General features: G+C 39.9%; 2 protein-coding genes across 5 annotated transcripts in view; one reads left to right on the top strand and one right to left on the bottom strand.

Moving 5' to 3' along the window:
* Positions 1-14,819, top strand: part of gramd1a (GRAM domain containing 1A) — a 42,044-nt gene extending 27,225 nt beyond the window's left edge. Inside the window, exons 14-21 of one of the 4 annotated variants that reach the window (XM_074682885.1) lie at positions 627-748; positions 2,620-2,762; positions 5,465-5,568; positions 7,784-8,014; positions 9,930-10,014; positions 10,943-11,050; positions 11,223-11,343; positions 12,843-14,819. In XM_074682885.1, coding sequence (XP_074538986.1) covers positions 627-748; positions 2,620-2,762; positions 5,465-5,568; positions 7,784-8,014; positions 9,930-10,014; positions 10,943-11,050; positions 11,223-11,343; positions 12,843-12,944 — 1,016 coding nt within the window. In that variant the 3' untranslated portion in view covers positions 12,945-14,819. The other 3 variants (XM_074682887.1, XM_074682888.1, XM_074682886.1) reach the window with 3 other exon arrangements.
* A 1,699-nt stretch (positions 14,820-16,518) lies between these two features.
* scn1ba (sodium channel, voltage-gated, type I, beta a) overlaps positions 16,519-25,823 on the bottom strand; it is a 30,147-nt gene continuing 20,842 nt past the window's right edge. The window contains exons 2-6 of the mRNA XM_074682889.1: positions 24,068-24,234; positions 20,311-20,548; positions 20,002-20,143; positions 19,676-19,747; positions 16,519-18,666 (exon numbers count right to left, since the gene is read on the bottom strand). Of these exons, the coding sequence (XP_074538990.1) occupies positions 19,681-19,747; positions 20,002-20,143; positions 20,311-20,548; positions 24,068-24,234 (614 nt within the window). The 3' untranslated portion in view covers positions 16,519-18,666; positions 19,676-19,680. The remainder of the gene's footprint in view (positions 18,667-19,675; positions 19,748-20,001; positions 20,144-20,310; positions 20,549-24,067; positions 24,235-25,823) is intronic.

Below are 25,823 nucleotides of genomic sequence, written 5' to 3'. Positions count from 1 at the left end.
CTGCATGTCCTCTTGTTAGAGATCTACAACATTGTGTTGGTGATGATGTTCTTTTAAAAGCACTGAGTCCAGTCATAAAAACAAAGGCAATAACACACAATCAGATAAACCTTAGAAACATGCTGCAGCTTGCTGTATTGTCCCACTAATGAGGCTGCCACAAAAGTTGTTCACGCTGTGTTAACCACCGTCTTTTCTTTGAACCTTTTCCTGCTTTGTCAGAAATATTGTTGCATTTGTGACTGTGATACTGACACATAAAGCCATCTTTGTATAAATGCAGTGTTGAATCAGAATATTTTTCCTGTAGTAGTTGAAATGAGGACAGAAAGGGAAGCCTCGAAGTTGATTTGGCCAGCAGCTACCCTAGTTGGAAGCCTAGCCTTCCTGGGAACATTGTGCAGCTCTAATTGGGGCATTTCTTCTTTTCCTTTTCACGAAGGAGCACGGATTGACCCTCTCTTTTCCCTCCCTCCCACTCTCTCATAGCCACTCACTCTCCTTTCCACCCCTCTAAATCTTATGGTCTCTCCTTTTCATTTACAAATTCTCAACCTCTCGTATCCCTTTGCTCTCTAAATTTTCGCTAAACCTGTTGTTGACTGTTCTTCTTTTCTCTCTGTCAGAACTGTCCGTGGGCGAATGGCAGCAGGACGGCAGCAGTGGGAATACAAGCCGCGTGCTAAGCTACACCATCGCGCTCAACAACCCCCTCGGCCCCAAGACCGCCCCTGTGGTGGAGACACAGGTCAGTCATTGACAAACACAGACCTTTTAAAGTCACTTTATGGCGCTTTTGCACACAATCTAAAGGACTCAAGTGTTTAAGTTCTAAAGCTTTAAATTGAGAGGATGTTTTTTCATAGTTATATTTAGTTTGGTCTTTTAGAGGTTATAGTTCCTGTGCATGTGTTGTCTAACTGCTGTTAAAATCATTACAGCCATAAAGAAGTGATTCTTTGAACAACAAGGTGCTGGAATATTTATCATGTGGTACTCCTTTTAAATATCCTACAAAGGACATCCCTTGAAAACATATGGGAACATCTTTTTCTCAAGCGCTGTTTTTTATTCATGTGCTTTCTTTAAACCCTGCTTGTACTCCTATACAGTGTGACGGCAGTGAATATTTTTGTAACATTCATTGTATTTCCCATTTAATACGATTAGAAACATACACATAGTAAACAATGGGTTGTTAATGATCACTAAAAAGGATGTTGAAAGGCAAATATGCATTAAATTCTCCCCAAATGTAAGTTATGTGCTCATTTTTACAGTTTAATGAAGATGCATTTGTATGATTTTTTTTCTTCCTGTCTGTGAACAACATAACTCAAAAAGTAACAACAGATCTTGATGAAATTTTCAGGAAATGTTCAAAATGGGACAAGGAAAAAGGGTTTACATTTTGGAGGTGATCCAGATCACAGCCTTGATCCTGAATTTTTTTTAAGAAATTAATCTGACAGATGTAAAAGTAAGATCCAGATCCTGGCAATATTCTGGATACTAAGATCTAGAATATGAAATATGTACTGGGTCATCATAACATTTAACACTGTCAGGTAACAAATTATCGTACAAACCTGCAACTAACACCAAATTGTAGCAGACAGTCTGCTGAAAGGAAGTATAACATTAAAGTAGGACTAAAGTGTTGCGTGACAGTCACAATATGCTTGGCAGAGGTCTGTGCTCTCTGAGTGCTTTTCTAGTTTTTCAACATTAAATTAGTAAAAGACAGCTTGCAAGGGAAGTTATGACAAACTTCCTCACCATCACGCTGCTGATCAATCATGGTGTGAATGTCAGGTTGTTTTTGACTCTTTAAAACCCATCACTGTGTCGGTGTTTCCTTTTTGACTAGGGGTGCACCAATCACAATTTTCTGGCCAATCACCAATAACTGATCTTTAAAAAGCCTGACCTGCCGATACAGATTTTTATTTTTTATAAAACAGCATATATCTTCAATATTTATGTTTTAACTTAACCAACCAATAAAGTGTCCTGAGTTTTAGGTCTCTGAGCAAGAAGCAACAAAGACCTTCCCGGGGGTATATAAGATCGATTTCATATGTAAGGATGGGCTGCTTACTGATCACCGATCCCCCAAAATTAAGGAAATGGGCACTGACCGCTCTTTGAATCACTGTAACTCCTCGACTATATGGGCCAGTGAGAAAATTCAAATGGAAAGAATAAAAGACAAGCTCTACAGCTCTATTCAGGTTGTTACGGTAATGCACAGGAATCTACTTGCAACATTGTTTCAACTGCGGGCAATAGCTGATACAAGCTGTTCTCCTTATCGTAACTCTTCAATGATTTGGGCTTAAGAAAAACTTCAAGAAGAGAAGATGAGCTCCCCATGATTTCTGACTCTTTCAAGGCCAAAATAATAAAAAAGGTCCACTTGGCCTGTATGTCACTTGGGTGATTTAAGAAGTTAAAAAACAGTGCTTCCAAACAGCTTTGTTTGAAGTGTTTCCAAGATGCTCTGAGGAAGCAAACTTGATCTTTTTTCTGTAGTTTGTTTCAACCACAGAAGCTATATAGAGCAGAAGGGTCTGTTGTCGTCTTTGTTGAATCTGATAAATCTGCATTTTCTTCCAGACGTTGCATAAGAGCAGCACCCGCGGCGAATGCTTCGTGGTGGACTCTGAGGTCATCACCTCAGGCATCCCCTACCAGGACTACTTCTACACTGTCCACAGATACTGCCTGACCTCTATCAGCAAGCACAAGAGCCGACTCAGGTGGGTTTGTTGTTGTTCTTATTCACCTTAATGGGATTATCTGTGGGGAGGAGGGTTTATGAACATACTTAGCTGTGTTCAACTTGTCTATGTTTACTATGTTTACTCACACACACGGCTTCTGCCTCTTTCCTCTTGTTGTAAGAGCAGTGAAGAAGAATTACACAACTCACATTTTTAATTTTTTCACTTGACACCGTTTTCTTAGAACAAGGCTTGTTCATGACACGGAGCTAACTTAGTCATATTGGTCCCCCAACCCACACACACTCACACTTATCACACACAATCTGTGTGAGCTTAAAAAAAGACCTTAGAATGAAAAATTATGAGTGCAGATTCAACATGTTTAAACAGAAGACCCGCTTCTCGCACTTTCCTAGTTTACACATGCTCCGTCAGTTTGCAGCTGAACAGATGATGTAAACTGTAAAGGTTAAAGTCCCTTATCATCTGATCTCTGGAGTTGTTTAGTCACATGCTCCACATGGCTTTACTTAAAATAGTCTTTCATAGCCTTAAACAGTCAGCAGTGATGGTGCTTGTATCTACTGTCCCGTTTTGTTCCTCTCTTTTCATGATCCTGCGACCACTCAAACATCTGATAATACCTGAGTAAAACCGGGTTTAAACATAATGAGGTGAACATCAATCTGTGATGCTGGCAGAGAAAGAGAGAAAAAGGCAGACAGATGTTTTTCTCTCCTGACTGCGATCTCTGTAGACTGTTATGTAATGTGGCTGGAAGACCCGTTCCAATCGTGTTAGAGCTGACAGTCTCTGCCCTCTTCCTGGTAACTTTCGCTTGTTGTTTAAAATTGGAGCTGTTTTCATCCAAAAGTAAAAAGTTAAAATTAGCATGTCTTTAAATCTTTTTTCTGTTCATATTTAAATCCGTATGATGCTTTATACTGTAAATATTTGTTCTTTTGGGCCTTCGGTTCAATCTTAATTGTAAACAACCCTCCTCCTCTGAGAAGGTCTTCACTGGGAATGAACTGGCAGTGGTGCAGTGTATGTTATGAACAGATGCAAGAATTTAAGCAAACTGGCCACATTATAAATCAAACAGAAACAATCTTTGAAGCAAGGTGTGTGAAAGGAATAAGGGGCCGTTTACACAACAACGGTTTTAGGGTGAAATGCAAAAGTTTTGTTGCGTTTCAGCCTCGCGTTTACACAGAAATGGTGTTTCAGCCGACTTAAAACGCAAACTTTTGAAAACAGCCTCCAGAGTGAGATTTTTCTGAAATGCCGCCAACACTGTTGCCGTGTAAACAGTAGCTGGCGTTTTCAGTGGAAACGATGACGTCACACTCCGCTTCGCGCTTCACGCATTCAACAGGGCATCAGTACTGTTGTTACAATTGCTGCGAACTACCGTGTTGTGCTTGTGCTGCTCAATCTGCCAAATCTGCTGACTGTTTTTATTCAAGATGTGCATCTGTTGCTCCACTTTTGAACTTAGTATTCCCCATATAATCCCCAATACACAGCTGGGGTGACCAGCTCAACTCTACTTCGGTGGAGATCTCCCAAAAGCAGCTTCTGGACAAGACAGTTACAATGCCAACTATAGGCCTGGCATGCTTATTACAGCATTGATAGTCCCTCTACGTTTCATTGTAAACACAATTTTTTTTCACTGCGTTTTAGCGTTTTCAGATGAAACGTTGTGTAAGTGGGGCCTAATTTTTCTTTGAATAATGCTTCAGCTTCACCTAGAGGAGGTTCACTTCCTTTACTTAGAGACAAATCTATTTTGGTCTTTGGATTCTTCATATTTTCAGTAACTTTGAGTTATTAAAAACTGAAGCTATCTATAGGTTCCTCACAGCCCCTTTGAGAATTTGTCTTCACTGAATATTTGATTATGAAAAGCTTACAGCAGATCAACAAAGGTTCCTCTCCACTTGTTGATTATTCTGGTAAAACTGTCAAGTTGGGACGCACGATATATAGGTATCAATATTGTATTGGCTGATGTGTAAAAGTGGGAAGATATTTACTCATAAGCTGCCTGCCATTTTCAGAGCATCTTAAACGATCTTTCAAGACCCAAATAATATTGTTTTCTATGACTTTGTAAACACCAAAGCTACCTAAGAAGATTGACCATCTTCTTTTATGTCTCTCTTCCTGTTTTGGATCCAAAAAACAGACAAAACATATTTTTTTGATTGCATTCATCTTGGGTGCTCCATCCTTGATCCTCTCCATGGTCGTCTTTTCTCACTATCGCGCCACTCTTTACTTCACACATCTCCTATTGTTTTTTTTTTTGTACCAATATTGATATCATTAAATATCGGTCATAACAGCAATGCTAATATCAGATATCGGTATCAAACTTTTCATATCGGTGCATCTCTACTGTCAAACCATCAATGGTCCATCCTTCTCTGAACCTTGGCGTCATCGTGTTTTGGTGTCGAGTGTCTGATTTCTCTGTAAACACAGAAACAGGATTTCTTTCTAACTTAGCTCATTCCAGTGCATGTTTTGTTACCCAGAGCTTTTTGTCAGATTAGAGATTTCAAAGGAAATTTGTAGGAATTGTCGTAATTGTGTCGGCTTCATACACGGGTTCCTCTTTTTTTCCAAAACCATAAAAGCGTTTGATACTCTGAGCTGGAAAACAGTGACTAATGAAGTAATTTGTTGTAAATCTCACGGGATTTGTTTCCTTTTCCTCTGCTCAGAGTTTCCTCAGACATCTGCTACAGGAAGCAGCCGTGGAGCCTGGTGAAAGCATTGATTGAGAAGAACACCTGGAGTGGCATTGAGGACTACTACAGACACATGGGTGAGTCACATGGTCTGTGTACACAGCCTGTTGAACCCAAACAGGACTATTCAGTCTGACTTCCCCTGCATACACACAATTGAACAAAAGTGAAGCTTGCGTCATGGGGCACCCTCGATATCAAAGCCAGATACATGATTTAATTTTGAAGAACATGAAACTTAATTACCTATTGTCCATGCTTTGTGTTTTGTGTTTGACGTTTGAGGGAGTCGTGTATCGTGTTAGTGACGCTTGTGAAAACCACTTCCAGTTTTTCACTGTTGAATAGAAGAGGAAGATCAGAGTTTTTATTTGGCCAATGGTTTATGTAGATTTTGACTTGATAGATAAGTCTGACTCGTTCTGTTTTTACACAAGGAAGCTTTAAGACCTGGAAAATGGTTGTTTTGAATTGGCTGGCAATGATCTTTTTGTATTGTGAACCACTCATGGTCCAACCGTTAATACATTTCCAACTTTCATCAAATCAATAAGTAACGTGCGTTTAGATTGCACTTATCCATTCCTGACAGCAACAACAAACTTCCAGTGTTAAATCTCAGTGAGAATCCTGCAGTGCACAAAAAGTTTTTATCATCTGCCAGGATTTTGTAACATGTCAACAAAATTGCAAGAAAATACCCATGGTAGACTACGACAACTGCTCCAAACCACACAGAAGGAAGGGTGTCTGTTACACACTAACTCTAAGCCTGCTTGTTTTACATGTACTGCTGACTGTTCATAGAAAGCATCCCCACCACGGCTGTAGTAACGTCCCATTTCGGACACACAACTTCTATTACTCATATTTTTAGATGGATGATTTTGTGGAGAAAGCTAAGTTATGCCAAAAACCGTTTGTTGATATTGTTTTATATTCTGATGTGTTTTTGTTGCGTTCCTCTTCTCTTTGTTGAAATAATTTAGGTTAGTAATTTCTCTTGATCCATCCCAAAAAGAGAGAAAGCAATGTTCACTGAAAATAAAGGAAAGATCATCCTCACAGTTGAGGGTTTACTCTGAGAGTCTGAGTGCTGAATAGTACAGTACATTCATTACCCTCAATTACTTTCAAAAATGATTTAATTGGATTCAGGAATCAAGCAGAACTGGAATCGATAAAGTTAAATAAGATGCTCATTCTTGTGCCAGTGTTGAGGACAAATTGAAAAACGTTAAGACAGCGCAGAAATTTAATGTAAAACAGTCAGGTGAAAGCTGTCAGCATCTGTTCCTTGAAGAATGGATCCCTAAAACCAAAGGATCCCTTTGGTTGTGACCTGAACTGTCACCCATTTATTTAACTGGGTTGGAAACATTTCTTAGCACTTTCCTTAGGCAGTGGATATGTGGCCCCTGGTCGTTAACAGAGTACGAGGATGAGACTCAATGAAAATGTAGCAATGAGGTGACATCTCATGGGCAGGACTCCTATAGGGAGACACTGCTCAGCCAGCTGTTTGTTGTGGATACATTCAGCAATCTCCACCTGTTCTCCTTTTAAACTCCTCTCCAAGGAGTTAGTGTTTTTGGGAGTATTTGGCTGTTTGTTTGTTTCTCTGTAAACAACATAACTCAAAAATTAACAAACAGATCTTCATGAAATTTTCAGGAAATGTTCAAAATGGAATAAGGAAGAAATAATTGAATTTTGGAGGTGATCTGGATCACCATCTGGATCCAGGATTTTCTTAAAGGATTCTTTATCATTGTGAGATAGGGCTGTTTTCACCATATGTGTATAAAACTCCACGATGAATGATCAAATTGCTTTGTAAAACAATACAAGTCAAGGTCACCATAATTTCTGACAGATGTAAAAGTACGATCCAGATCCTTGCAATATTCTGGATTCTAAGAACCGTAATATCAAATATGTTCTGGGTCATCATAATTTTCAACACAGTGAGGTAACAAATTATCTTACAAACCTGCAACTAACACCAAATTGTAGCAGACAGTCTGAATCACAATATGCTTGGCGGAGGTCTGCACTTTTCTGGTATTAAGGATGTTTTCTTGCTCAGTGTATTCCGCTAACTTCCGTGATTCCTTATTTGCTTGTTTTTACAATTTAAAGTCCTTATGCTCATCAAATCTTTTCAAATGTTACATTGTATAAATGTGTGATATATATTGATTTTTAACAACACTAGCTGCTCTATTTGTCTCTATAATGCACTTTCCCATGTGTGTTTTAACAGCACCATCTGTCTACCTTTCTCCACAGAGAGCGAGGTGTGCAAGCTGGAGACGCTGCTGCAGTCTGAGGTTTCCGTGGTAACTACGGGCGAAGCAGTGGGTGCAGACGCTGCCAAAACCCCACCCGCCTTGCGCCGCCGCAAACGAACCTGCTCTCGACGGCAAGGCGAAAAGGACAGAGAGAGGGAAGGAGGGGGCATGGGCTCCGGGGAGCGAGGGGACAGGGGAGTCGGAGAGGAGAGGGACAGGAGGGAAGCCAGTAAGTCAGCAGGGACACACGGGTTTAATGTTGGCACCACTGTGGGAATTTCTATCCTTGCTTCTCATGTTGAAGGTCATGCACCCAAACAGAGAGTCTGGATACATCTTCTGTAGGACACTGCCCTCTAGTGGTTCTACTGGGAGGTTTGGTGCAGATAAAAACAAAGCTGACAGAGCTGGAGTTTAAACTGTTTTTCACATTTGAAGAAGTTTGATCAGGTGGTTTGTATAGAAAACAAGGTAAAAGATGCAAAAGAGGAAACAGACAAATAAAATGGAGATATTTACACAACTGAATTGACTTTATATCATAAAATAAGATAAAACATGTTTATACAAATGATGTTTTTAGAGAGATGTTTCCTTACTCTCTGTCCCTAAAATCCCTTTACTACAGGAGTGGTGTCAGACTTATTTTCACTCAGGACCACATCAGCATAATGTTGCCCTCAAAAGGCCAGATATAAACGTTAGACAGTATAAAATGTAGCTAAATATAATGTAAAATAAATGCAACTACTGCTTCAAAAATGCACCCTCTGAAAAAGACTTTGCAGAGCAGGCAGTTTCCTAAGCCATAATAAAGCTAGCTTTCACTGCCGCATTGTTTTTGGTCATGGCTTTCTTGAACACATCCTGCTGAGATTGCAGTTTGCATTTTAAACCTATTTGTTGTTTTTCTTGAAGGCTCACTTTGGCATACTTAGCTCCGTGTTTGGTGTCAAAATGCGACGTAGATTGTACTCTTTGACAACCGCCACGGCCTCAAAGCACAAAAGACACACTGTTTTTTTTTCTCTTTAAAGCACAAACATATATTGGCCTTCTCTTCCTGGACATTTGGGGATCATTGTTTTATTTCTCAATCCCACAAGTTCGGAAAATGGCACTGATGTGAAAACACTGCAATCTACTGGCAGGATGCTGTAACTTCAGGGGTAACATAATCAGTAGGTATCATAGATCATGGTCAATGCAGCCTTTTGAATAACCTATTATAAGCATAGACTGTATATAGAGTGGACAGCGTGGCTCTGCCATTTATCATTGTATGGTTTTGAAGCCAAAGTACCGCCGTCTCAGGCGCCACCATAGTAGCAGTTTGGAGCCAGTCTGCGCAGTAGGGACAATGAAGGATTCTGGGAGAATCTGAGTGGAACTGGGTGATAAAAATAATAATTTTTTTTTTTCTTTCGAGAGTCTAATCACTTCCCGACTCTACCTACAACATATTTTACAATCCCCGAAAAAAATACACGAGAACGGCAGCTGTCAATCATCGTTAAACTTAAAGTCTTTAACCTCATATAACTAATGAAAACGAAACTTTTCAGAAAAAAGAGGACTTGTATGCAAGACAGCCAAATGATATCTTCACATCACTTCAGCAATTGAACGTGAGAAACATTTCTATGAGGTGTAATAATTTTTTTAAGTTTGACCACAGCCCATCTGGAATGGCTGAAAAGCCATATTTTTAAACCTATACTGCAGCTAGCCACCAGGGGGAGCAGTTTTTGTGGAGACCACACTTCGAGCCGAGTAAGCAGACGTCCATTTTTTTTTATAGTCTTTGATTATAAGGCAATCAGACCTTTTAAACTCTTGCGAGCCACTTAAAATGGCATCGCCACATTTGGCACTATTACTCACTGAGAGTGGGAATTTTTATTTCTCCAAACTTTCTTCAGTGATTGCTGCACCACTCCAGTTTTTTTTTGCTCCTAAGGAGGGTGAGAGCGTCCTTTTTCTCCACAGGGTTAGGAATGGTCCTGCTGATCCCCAAAGTGAGGGATTTAGACCAAGAGCTCAGTTTATTTCCTCCTTCATAAGCTTTGTAAACTAAAGCAGGCAAACAAAAAGACTGGTCTTAGGAAAGAGACTGAAACTTCTCCTTTGTTCTCTTATTTCAGGTGCTCAGTTTATAAAGCTGGGTGATCGTTCACGCGGTGGGGGACAAAACAGCATATCCACCATCCTCCTCATCGTCAGCTTTATGTAAGTTCATTCTTCTAAAGTTTTTGTGTTGGCTAAAAGCAGACTCTTTTGAATCCTCTGATCTTTGACCCTTCTTGACTATTTTGAAACGAGAACTCCTCGCTCGTTCAGACACGTTGGATTATGATCTTCTGGCTCACCATGCTTTTCTTGCCATTTCTCTTCTTTTCCCTTTCTTTCTGCAATACTTCTTGAGAATAGGATCTGTATCAGGTTCGTATGAGAGGCTTTAATTCAATACCACTGGCTGCACAAACAAATGAAGAGAAGTAAACATGGCGCAGGAAAAATCCACCTTCACTCCTCCGAGGCTCATAACCCTTTAAAAACAGCCTCATTTTAGCTTTGTGTCTTTCAGGGATGCAGGAATGAAGGAAGGAACTATTTTCTCAATATACATCTTGATAAACTTTGGCCATGTATCCATTTAATCCTGAAATAAAGAAGACATTCTAGTTATTCTCCAACACAGCTAAGATTTTTTTCACTTTTGACCATAAAAATCACCAAATTTGGGGTAAAGGTGACTTCCTCTGTTAGCTAGATAAGAACAACTTGTCTTGCATTTTGGTCTCTGAGGGAAAAAAATCTACGCCCATGGTGATTCACATCTCTGACTGTTACAAAGTCCAGAGATTATTCCAGAAATTCAGTTCAGGAATGCACCAAGTTCAGTTCAACTGTAATCCTGTGCAGCGCTGACAATCTGATCAGGGTGGATTTTTCCTGTGATGTATTTGTTTTGCTGGGGTGTGTGACACTGAATCCTGTGTTCATTTTGTGCCAGTCTCTGTGTTTTCCTTTTGTTATCTCACTCATGCTCTCACAGTGATCAGTTTAAGCACTTTCACTCCTCACCGTAGAACATCTTAGAGCAGAATGTACTGGTTGTTTAATGAAGCCCCCCTCTGCTCTGTGTCCTTGTCAGTCTGGTGGTGCTGGTGGCTCTCAACATGCTGCTGTTCTACAAGCTGTACGCTCTGGAAAGAGCAGCTCATACACTGGAGACGTGGCACTCCTACTCTGTTGCTGACAGGTAAACACATCGCACTGTTCCCCATCCAAATATAAACTCTTTATTACCACATTTGGGGGAATTTGAGATGCGAGGTCTGAAATGTCTCAGAGCAGAAGAAATAGATTCTCCCTTCTCTTTTTTTTTCTTTTCATAACTCCTTTTTATTCCTACCCTCTCCTCCTCTTCTCAGTCCTTTGCCTCAGACAGCTGGAGAGTGGGCTCAGGTTTTACAGCTGCAAAGACAGTTTCACCAGGCTCAGCTCAGCAAGTGGCAGCAGATCCTGCAGTCGTCTGTCACACTCCTTGACCAGGTAAGTGTGTTTGAGGCAAGGTTATAATAGTTAACTAAAACGAAACTAAAAACGAAAAATAAAATTTAAAATACATTGCAGTTAACTCAAACTAATAAAAACTAGAAAAGAAAACAAAAACGATAAGTAAACTAAAACTGTATCTTGTGTTCACAAAACTTACTGAAACTAACTAAAATTAAGGACAAAATTCCCTTAGTTATAGTTTTTGACAATATTAAAAGCCTCTAGGATTGAAATTATTCCGACACATTTTTCCAACCAATTTTATGACAGTTTTCAGCAGTTGTCAGTGCCGCACAGCACCATCATAGCGGCGTATAGGGACGAGCTTGTTTACTGCACTGACTGGCTGTGCACTGTGCTGCGACCAAACGTAGTGGAGCAATGAATTAGAGCATCTGTAATAGTTTAATTGTTACAGAGTCCAAGTTTTTATTTATTGAAGCTCATATTATATAGTTTTTTTTATAATTTATGTTAATATTATTTTTATGTAATTTATGTCAACATTATTTTATATAATTTATGTATATATTTTTTATACTAAGTTTATATTATTTTCATGTGTTTAAGGCAGCAGCCAACATTTCGGTATCAGCATTGACTGAGCAGTGAGCACTATGTTGGACTTGAAAATAAACAGTATGACAAAATATTTACTCTGACCTTTTTGAATCCTGCACCTGGTTAATAAGGTATGAAAAAACGAACACTAAACTAAAACTAAGCCTTGTTGCAAAAATCAAAACTAAATAAAAACTAGAATGCCCGGTCTAAAACTAATTAAAACTAAACTGTAATGGAAAATAAAAAGTCAAAACTAACTTAAACTAAACTATAATGACAAATCAAAAACTATTCTAACCTTGGTTTGAGGCCTCGTTTACACGTCAACATTTCATCTGAAAATGCTGAAACGCAGTGACACGGAAAAGCAGAGGGACTGAAAACGCTGTAGTAAGCATGCCAGGCCTGTAGTTGGCGCTATGACTGTCTTGTCCAGGAGACGCTTTTGGTAGATCTCCACCGAAGTAGAGTTGGGCTGATCATCTGGTGTATCGGTGAATAGTAAGTGCAGAAGTGGAGCAACAGATGCACATTTTGTTGAAAGACAGTCAGCAGCAGACTGAGCAGCACAAGCACAACACAGTGGTCCACAACAAACGCAACAATGGTACTGTAGCACTCTTGTGTGCATTTCCACTAAAAACGCCAGCTTACTGTTTACACGGCATCAGTGTTGACAGCATTTCAGAAAATTTCCACTTGCATATTAGGTCAGCTAAGAAGCCATTTCCATGTAAACGCGAGGCCAAAAGCAACAAAACTTTTGCGTTTCATCCTAAGACAGTTGTCGGGTAAATGGACCCTGAGTGTGTGTGCGTAGACTGCTTGTGGAAGATGTCTTTAAGGGGTCAGTCAGGAGGAAATCTCTTGTGTTACACCACACTAACACCACCTTTCTCTCCATCTGCCCATCAATGTTTGTCTCCCAGATGAAGCAGTCTTTGGAAAAGCTTCACCGTGGCATCGTGGTCCCAGAGGTGCAGCAGGATCCTCCTGATGATACCACCGCAGAGACGCTGACTGATGCCTGAGCCCCACCTCCTCTGGTCTCCCTAAATGTCTCAAATCTCTAAACACAGCCTGGTGGAAAAGAGGAAAGAGGAAACGACTGGTGCACTAAGATCAGGACTAAGATGGCTCCTTTCTTCACTTCCGATTGATAAAAACCAGGAGTGTGATATGCAGGGGGACCACATTACCCACAACTCTCCTCGCCTGACTGACTTGAAATGGCGGCGTTCGCCTTCAGCCTCAACCAGTAAAACTTGACTGTACTCGTTCAGACTGGAAGCTATCAGGACCACAGCAATAATTAACCTACAGCTGCAAGTCACCTGTATGTAGTTTATGGAAACAGGCCACTGGTGGGCCGATCTAGACCTCCACTCCTCAAGAATCGTAGAGATGTTTGAAAATAGCTGACAGAATAACTACCTTCATTTTGAGAAACGCTCATTTCATGACCATCACAGGCTCTGGCTCGTCCTCTGACGTGTGTCATCCGTGCAATGGGAAGGGATCCGTGATCCTGGAAAGTGGGAGCTCTTCCTCCCAGTCCTGGGAACAGTTAGATATCTTTTCCTCAAGAGCCAGCCTGCTGAAACAATAAAAACATAGGGGGCGCCACCTGCAGTACGGATGTGATGAACACACACTCTGAAGGAGAGGGGAGAGTGCTGACAGGAGCAGGCAACTCTCACTCTTTGTCCGTCAGAGGTTTGTTCTTCTGTCTCGTCTGATTTTAGCCCCCAAATGAGAAGACCGTCAATCCTCTCTGAAAGAGGCCGAAGAACATTTCACCGCCAGACACTTTGGTTTTCACTCTTAATTTGAGATGTAAATTCTACATCTTAAGTTCAACCCTGAACACTCCTCTACTCCTCCCAGTCCTGCCTGGGTTTTATCTTCTTTCAAACAAACATTGTGTTGATTCGTGCGTTGAAAAACACAAGCTGCGTCTCACTGTTTCACAAACTGTTTCAGTATTTATTATCACCATTGACTTTTGATCTGAAGTCCTGTCCTGCTCTCAGAAGTCATCGGTGGGTATTTTGTGCTCTGATTTGCTGTTGTGTTGCGGACCAAGACGAGCTTCACAGGAAGGATTACTGTCACAGCAATAATGACAATAGTGATTCTAGTCATTTTTGAATGTTTCAAACAAAGTAGTATATAATATTAATAATAATAATGATGATGATGATGAATTGTGAGTGAATGTGCGTAGAGGCAGTGAAAAAATAAGCAAAGCAGGTGTTGACCTGACAGGTGTGTGTGTGTGTATGTGTGTGAGTGAGAGAGTGTGTGTGTGTTCACGAGGAGTCCTCACTGTTACATTTTCAGATGTTACGTTTTCATATTAGCGTTTGTTTTTGCAGATTTCTTAATGCTTCAGGATGTCAGGTAGACTCGATCAGGTAGACATCAAAATATGAGAGCAGTCAGCTGCTGGGTTGTCCAACCGGGCCAAAATTAGAGGACCAACCAGAGTTTAGCAGGCCCAGAATCAGAAGAAGGGAATCCTTTTTGCAGTATTTTTTTTGTCTGTGTGTTTGTAAAATTAATTTGATTCATTTGTTTCTTTTTATTCAATTCCTTTTTCATTTCTTTATTTCATCTTCCTCGTTTGTTGTTGAGTTCAGTCAGTCCTCTCTGTTCACCTATTCTGACCTCTGAAAACATCTCATCCATCTACACTTTCTTCTTCTTTCTCTCACTATTACTCATCACCGCTCTTCCTCACTTTCCTCCGCCTGCTCTTCCCTCTCACCCGCTCTTTCGCTCTCTGTCTTTTGATGAAAAATAGCGGCTGCAGAAGCACGTGGGCCATGCTGTGCGTGGTCATCTGCAAAGAAGAAATGGGGTGTGATATTTATTCAGGGAGGGAGGGAGGGAGGGAGGGGGCTCAGAGAGGGAAAGTGGCCAATGAGGAGCGGGGAATGAGAATGTACTGTAAAGATGTGACTGTACACCACGCCATGGAGAGAAATGAAAAGTTCTAAAACATGCATCGACTCCTCGCTCATCTGTGAGTCTGGTTCTTTTGACCCTCAAAGCACTTTCACATCCACCTCTGAGCATCACATTGACACACTGATGGCACAAACACTGGGAGCTGTTTGGGGTTTAGTTTCTCACCATAGGACACTTCACTGTGTGGACACTGAGACCTGGAAACACACCCCCAACCTTGTGGTGGAGATATGCCTTCATAATGTTATTTCTATCATATCAAAATCAACAGGGAACTTTGAATTAAATCAGAGTTTAACTTCACACAGAAATTTTAGAGGATATCTTGCAACAGCAGGGTTGACCAAACTTCTTTCATAAAGGGGGACACTTTTTTTTTTTTAAAATGACTGAGAGCCAATTTCTCTTACTGACATATTTATTGACCTCTAAAAGAAGCATAAATGCTCTATCTCATGCTTTCCACTAGTTGGTATCATCAAACCTCACCTGTCTCTCAGATGTCTCTTAATACCAGATAATAAGTGGTTAGTTCTCTTCAGTGTTAGGTGCTGCGTGAACGTCAGCAAACTCTGCTTCTTCTCAAGAAAAAATGTTCTCCACTAGAGGGAGATGTTGGGAAATGTCAGGATTTATTTTTGGGCAGGACTTGAGTTTGGATTTATATTACGGCTATTTTGACCAGTGAAGGTCAACTCTGAAAGGGGACACATTACACAAAAATCCACTTTTATATGGTTTAATGACAGAAATATGTGTCTACAACACCGCCTAATATGAAAAAGATCAACCCACCCCCTTCTTTGCAAGTCACGTAAATGATTTGACATCAAATTTCTAAATTATTTGACTTCTAAGTTTTTCTAAGTACAATATTTCCACATTAATATTTCTTATTATGCATTACAGACAATTTTTATGCACAAGTTGTTTGTTTTTCAGCACCATTTCATTGTTTAAATCTGGTATTGTGTCCTCGAATTTGTTTTTTGAACTCTGTTTACAAAGCACATTTTCACACATGATAAACGCATCCATGTAAGCACGTCAGCTTTAAGAGTTCTAGAGTTCCTATTCTTTGGTGATGAAACATATAGCTACCCCGACTTATATTATTAGAGTTTTCTTTTTGTCCTAGCGTTATTGGTCCCTTATCAAACAATAAAAACACATTACTTAGATTAAGTTGTTTCACAGTGTGCCAACAGTAATATCATATTGATCGACACCTTTACTGACTTCAAATCAAGCGGCAACCTTGTCCAATGGGGAAGTGATGCAAACTGCAGTACTCAGAATGTCCACTTGAGGCAGCCTCTGGAAATATTTCAAATTATGTAAACACTAATTCAGAAACAGCTGATCTTAACGGCAAAAGAAGGCCTGGTGTAAAAAAAAAAAAAAAAAAAAATTAAAGATGGCTCATTTCTCTAACTGCACACACTGTACTGGGACAATTTTAAAAACAACAACAACAAAAATACTCATTAGTTTAGAAGAAATGTATTAGCAGGCACAGTTGTGCTGACTGACTGGTGGACACCTTGTAGCTAAAGAAATGCAAAGTCAGCCTCAACTTGAGCTTCAAAACTTACCTTTTGATACTTAAAGAATCAACAATAAGACACCCTGTTTGTTTTTTCACAAGTCTTTTATTTCTCTCTTTGTGTCACTTTATTTCCCATTTCTTTTTCTGTATTTTGGCAAGCAACATTTCCACACCTACATGTGTTGTGAAAACTGCAGTCTCAGTAGTTGCTGGAAGAAAACACATGCACACAAAGCAGACCAAGAATGAGGGGAGCAGCACAGTGGATTGAATTCACCAGCTTAATCTGAAACTTGTTCAAAAATCCCTCATGTAGCAGAGTGGTGGAAAAGTTAAATGGCTTATAAATGGATTATCTGTCATTTTCTCAGCTTCTCGGACACTCTGTTTCTTTTAAAAATGATGGTGCTCTAGAGTAAGCATGCAGGTGTTCTTGTTTTAATTTATCAGTTTGTGTGTGTCTCCTTTTCAGTATCTCAAAGTCAGTGTAGGTACAAAAGAGATAAACAGTAAACATACAGAATGGCAGTGTTGTGCTGCCATCTAGTGTTCAATAACAGTATTCAACTCCTCCCTTTCTCCTTTTGGTTTCCACATTGGGAGGCACACTGGACAGTTTTTTTTAAGTATGTTTGGCCTCGGCAGTTTCATTATAGCAGTCTTCAAAGCCCTTAAATTTCTGCAAAGACACTTAGACGTTTTTGTGACAAAGGACAAAATTCAGCAAAAGTTGCCCTCTCTTATGGCCCTTTGGATTTATTGGTACAGCTGATTTTTTGGGTGTGATACAAACTGCCCTGGCAGGTAAACAGGATTAATCCTCTCAAATGTCACAAAGCATATTTGGGAAATTTCCTCAGTGTAACGCCTGAAGAGGAGCTGATTGGTGTTAAAAAGCTAACAGGTTGGCAGTGCTTAAATGTGTAAAGATCTCAGAAATTCAGCCTCAGCTGTTTTCATACAAAATGTAACTGATTTATCGTTGTTAGGACGAAGAGGAACAGCATCAGTCCACATAATCTAGCCTTTGCGTTATCATTCATGACCCTGTCTCCTCTTCATTAGTTCTCCTTCCTGTCCTTGACCCCCTTCAAGGATATGATGATCGTTTGCTGCCTAACAACTGAATCTCACTTCACCTATCAGTGGCTGGGGTGCTTTAATAACATCACACATCTCCAGCTGCACACTGATGGTAAAGAACTTATCCTACACACAGATTAAATTTCTCTTGTTGAAAAAAAATGTGGAATTAAATGATCTCAGAGTTTGGTTTAAGAGATAAAAGTGGTCACTTTCCTGTTTTAAATCTTGACATATGGCATTTAACACACTTTACTCTACAAAACAGCTCCAAGGTTTACCTCAATCCCATGCATCTCAGTCAAAATCTGCTCCAAGTTCTGTCTATAAAATAAATCTGACAAATGCATTTTTAAGGTTAGTTTAAGGAGAAGTTGTGAAACACTTCATGCTGTGACCCAGCAGCTGTTGCAGTTAGTGTTGCATGTAAATCTGAATATTTACCACTGAACACAGCTGAACATTTTGTAGCTTTTTGACATTAAAATGGTCAAAATAAAGCATTTAATGTAATAACAAATACCTGTATGTACAGTGTCTCCTCTGCTGTGGACTGTGGTTATGTCTCAACACAAAGACATCCTGGCAAATTTACCCAAATTCATGTTTAGAAGTGAATTTAATTATTTTGATTGAGCATCAGCAACTGTGTACCACAGCTTCCTGGAAAAACTAAAAAGAGTTTTTGGTTAAAAAACAGGTTCATGACACCTGTATTCAGTCAAACCTTGGCCTCTAAAACATGGCATCAAATGAAATATAAAATTAAAAACAAGACTGAATAGTCTTACAAATATGGCTGTGAGAGAAGAGCATGAAGAGCATGTTTGGGAAAGCTTGTGAGCATGCAGATAGTGGATATACAGTGCAGATAATTTACTCTACATATGTTCAGAGATTATCTGTGCAGACTTTTACACTATTTACACTTGATACCCTCCTTCTCTCTCCTACTCCCTCCCATGAAACCAGAACCTCATGCCCTGCTTCAGTCCCTCTGTGCAGGATTCAGCTCAGTCAGTCAGAAAGTCACTTTAAACATTTTCTTGATGTTTCTGTTGTTACTTTTTTTTTCCATCATGTGAAGATGATGGTGGGCAGTGAATGATGTGTTTCCTCAAGAAAGCAGACGTGAGGTTTTCTTTGACCTAAAGTGAACAGCAAAAACAGTGTGAGACAAATTTTCTCTGGTATAATGATATAAAGCTTTATTCAAACAAGACAAGTTACTTTATTTCAAATTTTGGTGAAGGTTAAACAAAAATACCACTCAGCAGTACAAATAATATAAAGAAAGATAAAATACTGTAATATTTGACCTTCAAAAAAATTAATTTTATATCGAAGGGGCTAAGAGGACTATCTGGAAAAGCAAGTGTTTTCTATGACTCCGTTTCCCATGAGCACTAGTACTTTGATGTGACTCTTGGCAATGCGTACATGTGTTCTGAAGCAGATTATCTTTCTAACACAACTTTTCTTTGTTCAAGACAACTTTTCCCAGGATTCAACGCGACAAAGAAAACTTTTTATTGTTACGCTACTGTTTGAAATGTGACAACTAACAAACTTTGAAAACACAATTTACTACAAGGTTATATATAGTGTCACCCACAGCCCGGTGCTCTGAGACATTCAAGGATTCAAGGATTCAAGGATTCAAGGATTCAAGGATTCAAGGATTCAAGGCATGCCTCTAACGTTAGTAAATCTTGTTTTTTAGTGCTCATCTACCAACTCCATCCTCACCACTACAAGCAGCAGAAGTTGTATTTTGGCTCTTTTTAAAATTGCTTTCTCATGAAATCATCCACACACTTTTTTAAGGGAAATCATTGATCACTTCCAAGAAGCTATAAGTATGTGAAAATAGCATCAAAACTGGGAGTCATTTTTCAAAATGACCAAATTATGGGCATGTGCTGAAAACCCTTGCTTAAGTTGTAAGAAACGCCAGACGTATAAAATGCAATACAAAAATAACATTATAAACCAAATTATATCAAAATTATGGAGGATTTTGTTAGAAGGGTTAATAAACATCTAAGCTTTTCTCTTTTTTTGATGGCTCAGGCTTTACAGGGTTAAACGAAATGCAGCAAGCAAAACCAAGTATGGTACACTGAGTGAACAACATATTGCAGTTTATTGACCTACCTGTGCTATTCTGCCACTTGTACAGCTGCACAATTATCTTTACTTTCAGAGGCTATAGCTAAATACTCGGCCCTAAAGGAAAGAGTGCAGCAGAGAAAAGAAAAGAGAGAAATTACACAATAAAGATCAGAACCAGAAACGTGCAGACTGGGAGAAGGAAAATTGTTAGTCATAATAAAAAGAGCAGATTGTGTTTTACTTTCTAAGCAGTGCCAGAAAGAAAAAACAGGTCAAACAGTTGGTCGGAGATCACGACATTTGGATGGCTCAGCAGGATTTGGAAATGAGGGGAGGCTGATATGTGTGTGTTTGTGTGTGTTACTCACGCGCTCTCCCTTAGAGCTTCCTCTCCTGCAGCTGAAATCTTCCTGTAGCAGTAAATCATTTCAACCACGAGCCAGAGCTGCAGCCCAATGATGGAGACGTACATCATCACCTCAGACAAGATGGATGCCATCCCCCTTGTGACTGCAGAGACAATGAAGGAGGAAAAGGAGATATATTGTGTCACTGTACTCATGGAAATGGGACTAGGTTGAATTTGTCCCTAAAATGAATGCGGGGGTTGCCATGGCCAAACATTTTTAAACCAACATCATGATCATCTTCTTTAATCTCCTCCTCTTTGTCCTTACGTTGTGGAACGACATTCAAGGTGACAGACTTGTTGTGGTTGACGTTGACCTCATAGCCATTGTACTTGAGAGTGCGAAAGAAGATGCAGCGGTAGGTTCCCGTGTCGTTGAAGCTCACGTTGAGGATGTAGATGGAGCCGTCCTGTAGGTCTACGGTGTTTTTGCTGCCGTACCACTCAAGTCGGTCTTCGAAACGTGGATCATAGATGTCAGGCTTTTCATTCTCATAGTCAAATAACTAAAAGACAAACACAGAGCACATGTGATTGTTAGAGCCATTGGAAGTGAAGTGACATTGACAAACATTTAGGAAAGTGGTGAAATCAACAAACTGATTGCTCTGAATGTTTAAAGGTACCGTCTGGAGGATTTTCCTTAAAAAATAATAATAATAAAAAGTCAACTTTTACAGGAATAATCCTGCTAAATCATCTCCAATGGGCCCCTGTACATATGTGTCAGTGTCTGCCAGCCTTAACTGTCACTTGATGTTTTGGTTGTTTCAGGACTGAGTAAACGTGGTTATATCAGCCAATCACAGAGCGCCCAGTGCGCACGTGACTTTGCGCGTTGGTAATCGCAAGTGGAAGCTAATCATAACAGCTACGATAGTGGACGTAGCACCGAGGAAAAAAGTCACAACCAAGGTGAAACAAAGCGCCAAAGAGATAAAACTTTTACTTAAACGAATGTGAAGCTCAGTTCGACTTTCACTTGCCTTGGGGCTCTTGGAGAGGGATGGAAGAGCGATGAGTTGGCTTTCTGCCTTCTGCTAAGCAGGTATGTGATTAGCTTGTGCTAACATGCTAAGTCAGGTGCACGGCCAGTTACTGGGCAAATGAGTGTGTTCCATAGAGTGTATAAAGCATGGGTTGTGTCCGAAATCATACACTCATTCCCTACTCACTACCCACTAGATAGTGAATTACATGTAGTGGACTCTTTATTCCACTACATCAGCTACATTAAAACAACATTTCAGACACTGCTGACTCACTCGCCAGTCGCTGACAGGGACGTAATTACCCTCACGTCACTCAGGAACGGCTGGGGATTTACAGTTATAAATTTTCTCTATTACTGGAAAACGGTATTTATTTAAGTGATAGTTAATGTTATACTTAGCTTATTTTTCGCAAAATCCAAATATTATTGATTCATTTCGCACACATTATTTATAAAATAAATAAATCATATATTTGCACAGCAACTTATGGTATGTTTGGGAATTACAAGGTACAGTGAATGCATCACCCGCGACGAACGGTTCAGCGGCTAACGTCCGTGTTGTTTGTTTCTCTGCTTGAAGTTGTGAGATTCGTTCGCCCGAAAGTTAAACGGAGAGCTAAGTGTCATTTTCTGACAGTTTTTAATGTTTTTGTTTGCATTGAGGGACACATTGAGTGGTCTACATAGTGAATGACCATGCTCACTTAGATTTCGGACAGCTCGACAAAATTGCATATTCACTATATAGAGAATAAGGAGTGATTTCGGACACAGCCATGGACGTAGTCTCCATGACGTCAACCGTCTGTTCCTGGTACGTGAAATGAAGCCAGTCCGCGGATGCAGCCACATTGGTCATGATGCCTGCTGTGAGTTTCCTTTCCAACCGCTACAGAGCGCCCGGCAGTCACATGACCTGAACTGTGTCTCTGATTGGACAATCAAACCCTAATATCTACTTAACTGCCGAGCTAGAAAAAATTTACTACCCATACAGTGTGTGGGCAGCATTTTGGACCAGCATTTTGTTGTCTGACAATATCAATCAGGAGTCTTTGAGTACATTGTTTTTTTTTTTCAAATTCAAATTCTTCATTTTAGTCTTTGTTAAGGAACTGGATTAAAAAAAGATGCATTTTATCGGAAAATAGGGCTCCTGATATAGCCAGTAGACAGTATCACAACCATTTAACTTTTTCACATGGTCTGGTGTTCAAAAACCAAACTAAAAAAAACGCAAAAATCATAAATATCGAAGAATCTTAATTTGAAGCGAATCGGCACCCCAAAATAAATGATTTGATGGACAATGGGTAGATATTGGACAGTTGGTGGTTGGTTGGATAGATTGATTGTTTGATTGTTTAGCCCCCCCCCCCCCCCCCCCCCCCCCCTTTTTTTTTAATCTATCCCAGACTGTCTTATCCAGTAATGATCAAAAGGCCAAAACAACCTTAAGTAAATACATAAAAACAAATATAAATAAACACAAATAAGTGTAAGTGTAAGTGAATCTTTCCTCTCATGTCTGCAGGAAACAGACAGCTGGTCTCTGGTCTCCATCTCACCACAGATGTTTCCTGCATCCACTGGTCTGCAGCTACAGCTTCACCTCTGCTGTCTCTGGTGAGTTAGTGGAAACGGCTTTCTAAATGGGCTAATGGGATCCGTCTTGCTTCTTCTGCATGCTGTAATTGCCTCTTTGCTTTGCCTGGCGAACATTCCTTGGGACTGTGAAAGAGCTGTCTACCAGAGGTTGCAGGGAGGGCATGAAAAATGCAACACGCTACTCTCTCTGGTGTTTAAGTGTTGATTCTGTTTCCTGGAGAAGGAGGAAAAGGTCTAGATGTGGCAGATGCTTGTTTTACCCTCTCTGTTTTGATACATTTTTAAAAGGGAATCAGCTGCAGGATTTGCACAGATAGCTGCAGGTGTCGGATTCTCATTTTGATACGCTTGATAGGAAGCTAAAGCTGAAGACCTTCAAGTAGCTTGACCAAGATGGTTTTAATGAAGGATTGACTTTTCAGCAGACAAAATCAAAATTGATTGTGGTTTATATTTTTGAGCTTCAAACTTCAGTGCTGGAAATGAATCCAGTTCAGAAGTGCCAACAACTGCAGTTCCTGAACTGTCCTCTAGAGACTGGCTCAAAATGCCAAGGAAACTCCAGCTTTTTGCCTCATTTAGCTACAGCTCTTACAATAATACAATTAAAATATGATTTTGTTTGATTTGACAGAAAGGCGGCTGTGTTCTGACGTGTCTAATTAAAGCACTTTTTTACTTAAAAAAAAATCTGCATCACAGGGAGTTACGGGAGTCGCGATAGATATGAGCATATGAGCTATTACGAGGAGCACATGTATGGAAGAGAAACTGAAACTTAAGTATCAATCTCATCACCCAAGTATTGATCAGTACTGAACTTTGGCATCAGCATATCATATTTTAGATTGATCGATTGAACTTTATAGTGGATAGAAGAGCCGCACACCGAAAGGCAAAGAGCCACATGTGGCTCATGAGCGCAGATTGGCCACCCCTGGGCTTAAGCTTTAACAAAGAATGAAGCTGGTAAAAAAAGACAAAAAATTTTATTTAAAAAAAAAATTATTTTTAAATTTATTTTAAAATTCAAAATGCATAAAAGTTTTATATACATATATATATATATATATATATATATATATATATATATATATATATATATATATATATATATATATATATATATAAATTTTTGTTTTGCTGAATGTAACTTACAAAGTAACTTGTTATTTAACGTAGTAACTTTTAAAATTGAGTAATCAAGAAAGTAACCAAGTTACTTTTGGAGGAGTAATCAGAAGCAGGTTTACTTTTTTTAAGGTAACTATGGCGACACTGGTTTTAAATCTTTGACCTCATTGCTGGTTTTAGAGTTAGAATCAGCCTTTCCACTATATTTTCCACCAATAACTGCATTCTGCTTCGAAACTTCATCAAGTCCTGAACTTCTTTTTTTGTATGTAACTGGGCTACTCACGAGAGAAAAGTTGCTCTCATCCGAAGCCTTGAAGTGCCATTCCACCCTGGCCTCAGCGGGCACCTCGCCCCTCTTCTTACAGGAGATGCAGCCCAGCTTGAAGCCTTTGTGTACCTGGGCTTCTGTGTCTGACTCCACCTCCACACAGGCTCCATGGCACAGAGATGCTAGGGAAGGAAAGGGATGAAGACACTCAGTTAGGAACCATCTGGATGGTTTTGTTGCTCTTTGTCTATTTGCAGGTCGCAGGCTTCAGAGGTAAGAGCTGTGGGTGGCTTTCTCCTCTTTCTCATGTAGCCATGACTTGAGGGAAAGCTTGATACTCGGGGTTGAGCTCTGTGTTTTTTCAGTATCTTAGTATTTGCAGGCAAGCTGTCTAAACAGCACATTATAAAACAATGTTAGCTGTTGTTGCTTTAGTATGTTTTGTGCTTAGTCCCAATGATCATTGCATGCGTGTTTTTTTCTCTTTAACGGCATAGCTTCTGTCTTAAATTTTTTATTTCCTCTCATCAAAGATTTCTGTCAATTTGCCAGATTAAGCTTCCAGTTTTGAAGTAATTTGTAAATCTGTGAGTCTGAGGGGAAATAAAGAGGGTTGCAGTGAGCTGTAGTCATTTCTTGCATTCTGCCAATTTGGTAACTTATCTTTTTTCATATATAGAAGCGTGACTCTATATATGCCTTCATCATCATGACACATACTTCTCATCGGCCGGGAGTTACACACCTGTAACTCCAAATGTTTCTGTCTCACACTGCACCTTGCAGTTTCCACTGAGGCCTCAGCATGGCTCTCAACCAATCATCTTGTGCAATTCTCAACTTTCACCTCTGGGGATGCTTTTGTGCTATTCGCAACACCAGGAAGGAGGAAAGGTGATGAGGGAGAGGAAAGGAAACACAAGTCTGATCAGATGAATTCAAGACGAGCTGAAAACACTCAGAGTCCTGTCGCAGGGGCTAGATATGGTCATTTACACGAGTACAGCAATGAGGAGCAACTTTCCTCTCCCGGAGAGCAAAAGAGAGACTTTTCACAAATAGAAGTCCAACCACACTGCAGTGACACATGGAGGGGCGGAAAGAGGGAGAAGGAAGAAAGAGAAAGTTAGCGTATGCTTCAGTATTAATAGCCAATTCTACAAAAGCATAGAGGGAAGCAGGAAGGGAAAGGCCTAATGCTGGCTGATGCACTGCAGAGAAAGAGAGGAGGAGGAGGAGGAGGCGGGGAGAAAAAGGGGAAGAAGGAGAAGAGAAAGTTAAGAACACGATTCAAGTCTTCACAGACCCCAAATCTCTACTCAAAATGGCCCTTTAACTATCGCATAAAAACAAAAAATAGACCTAAGCACGTAACACAAAAAAACACATAACCAAACCCAGCAGAAACCTGAGAACCACTAAACCCTGGTCTGGACTTCTGTGGAGCTGATTTCAGTCCAGATCAAATAGTTTGAGTTGATCTGAAGACAGCGTACACTCCAGGATTTTTTCTTGAATTATAGCATTCACCAAACCTAACTGAAGCCAGAGTGTTTGCTTGCATTTTGCTCAGATGTGTGAAAATGGAGTGTGAGTCTGTTTGATCAGGATCTGTCAGGTCTGCTGAGAAGATGAAAGCTTGTGTCTCTGCTTTAAAGTTTTGATCTTTGCTCTTTTTAGTCTGTTTTTCTCACAAAGTCCATTTTTGAGCGATGTATCTTGCAGATAGAGTCTTGATTTCTCTGTAAACATATTGTTTCACATGTTCTTC

Source organism: Halichoeres trimaculatus, unplaced genomic scaffold, assembly GCF_033239565.1.
Source record: "Halichoeres trimaculatus isolate MK-OKI-2021-1 unplaced genomic scaffold, fHalTri1.1 fHalTri1_scaffold_12, whole genome shotgun sequence".
Lineage (NCBI taxonomy): Eukaryota > Metazoa > Chordata > Actinopteri > Labriformes > Labridae > Halichoeres > Halichoeres trimaculatus.
This window is presented reverse-complemented; position numbering and strand designations above follow the sequence as displayed.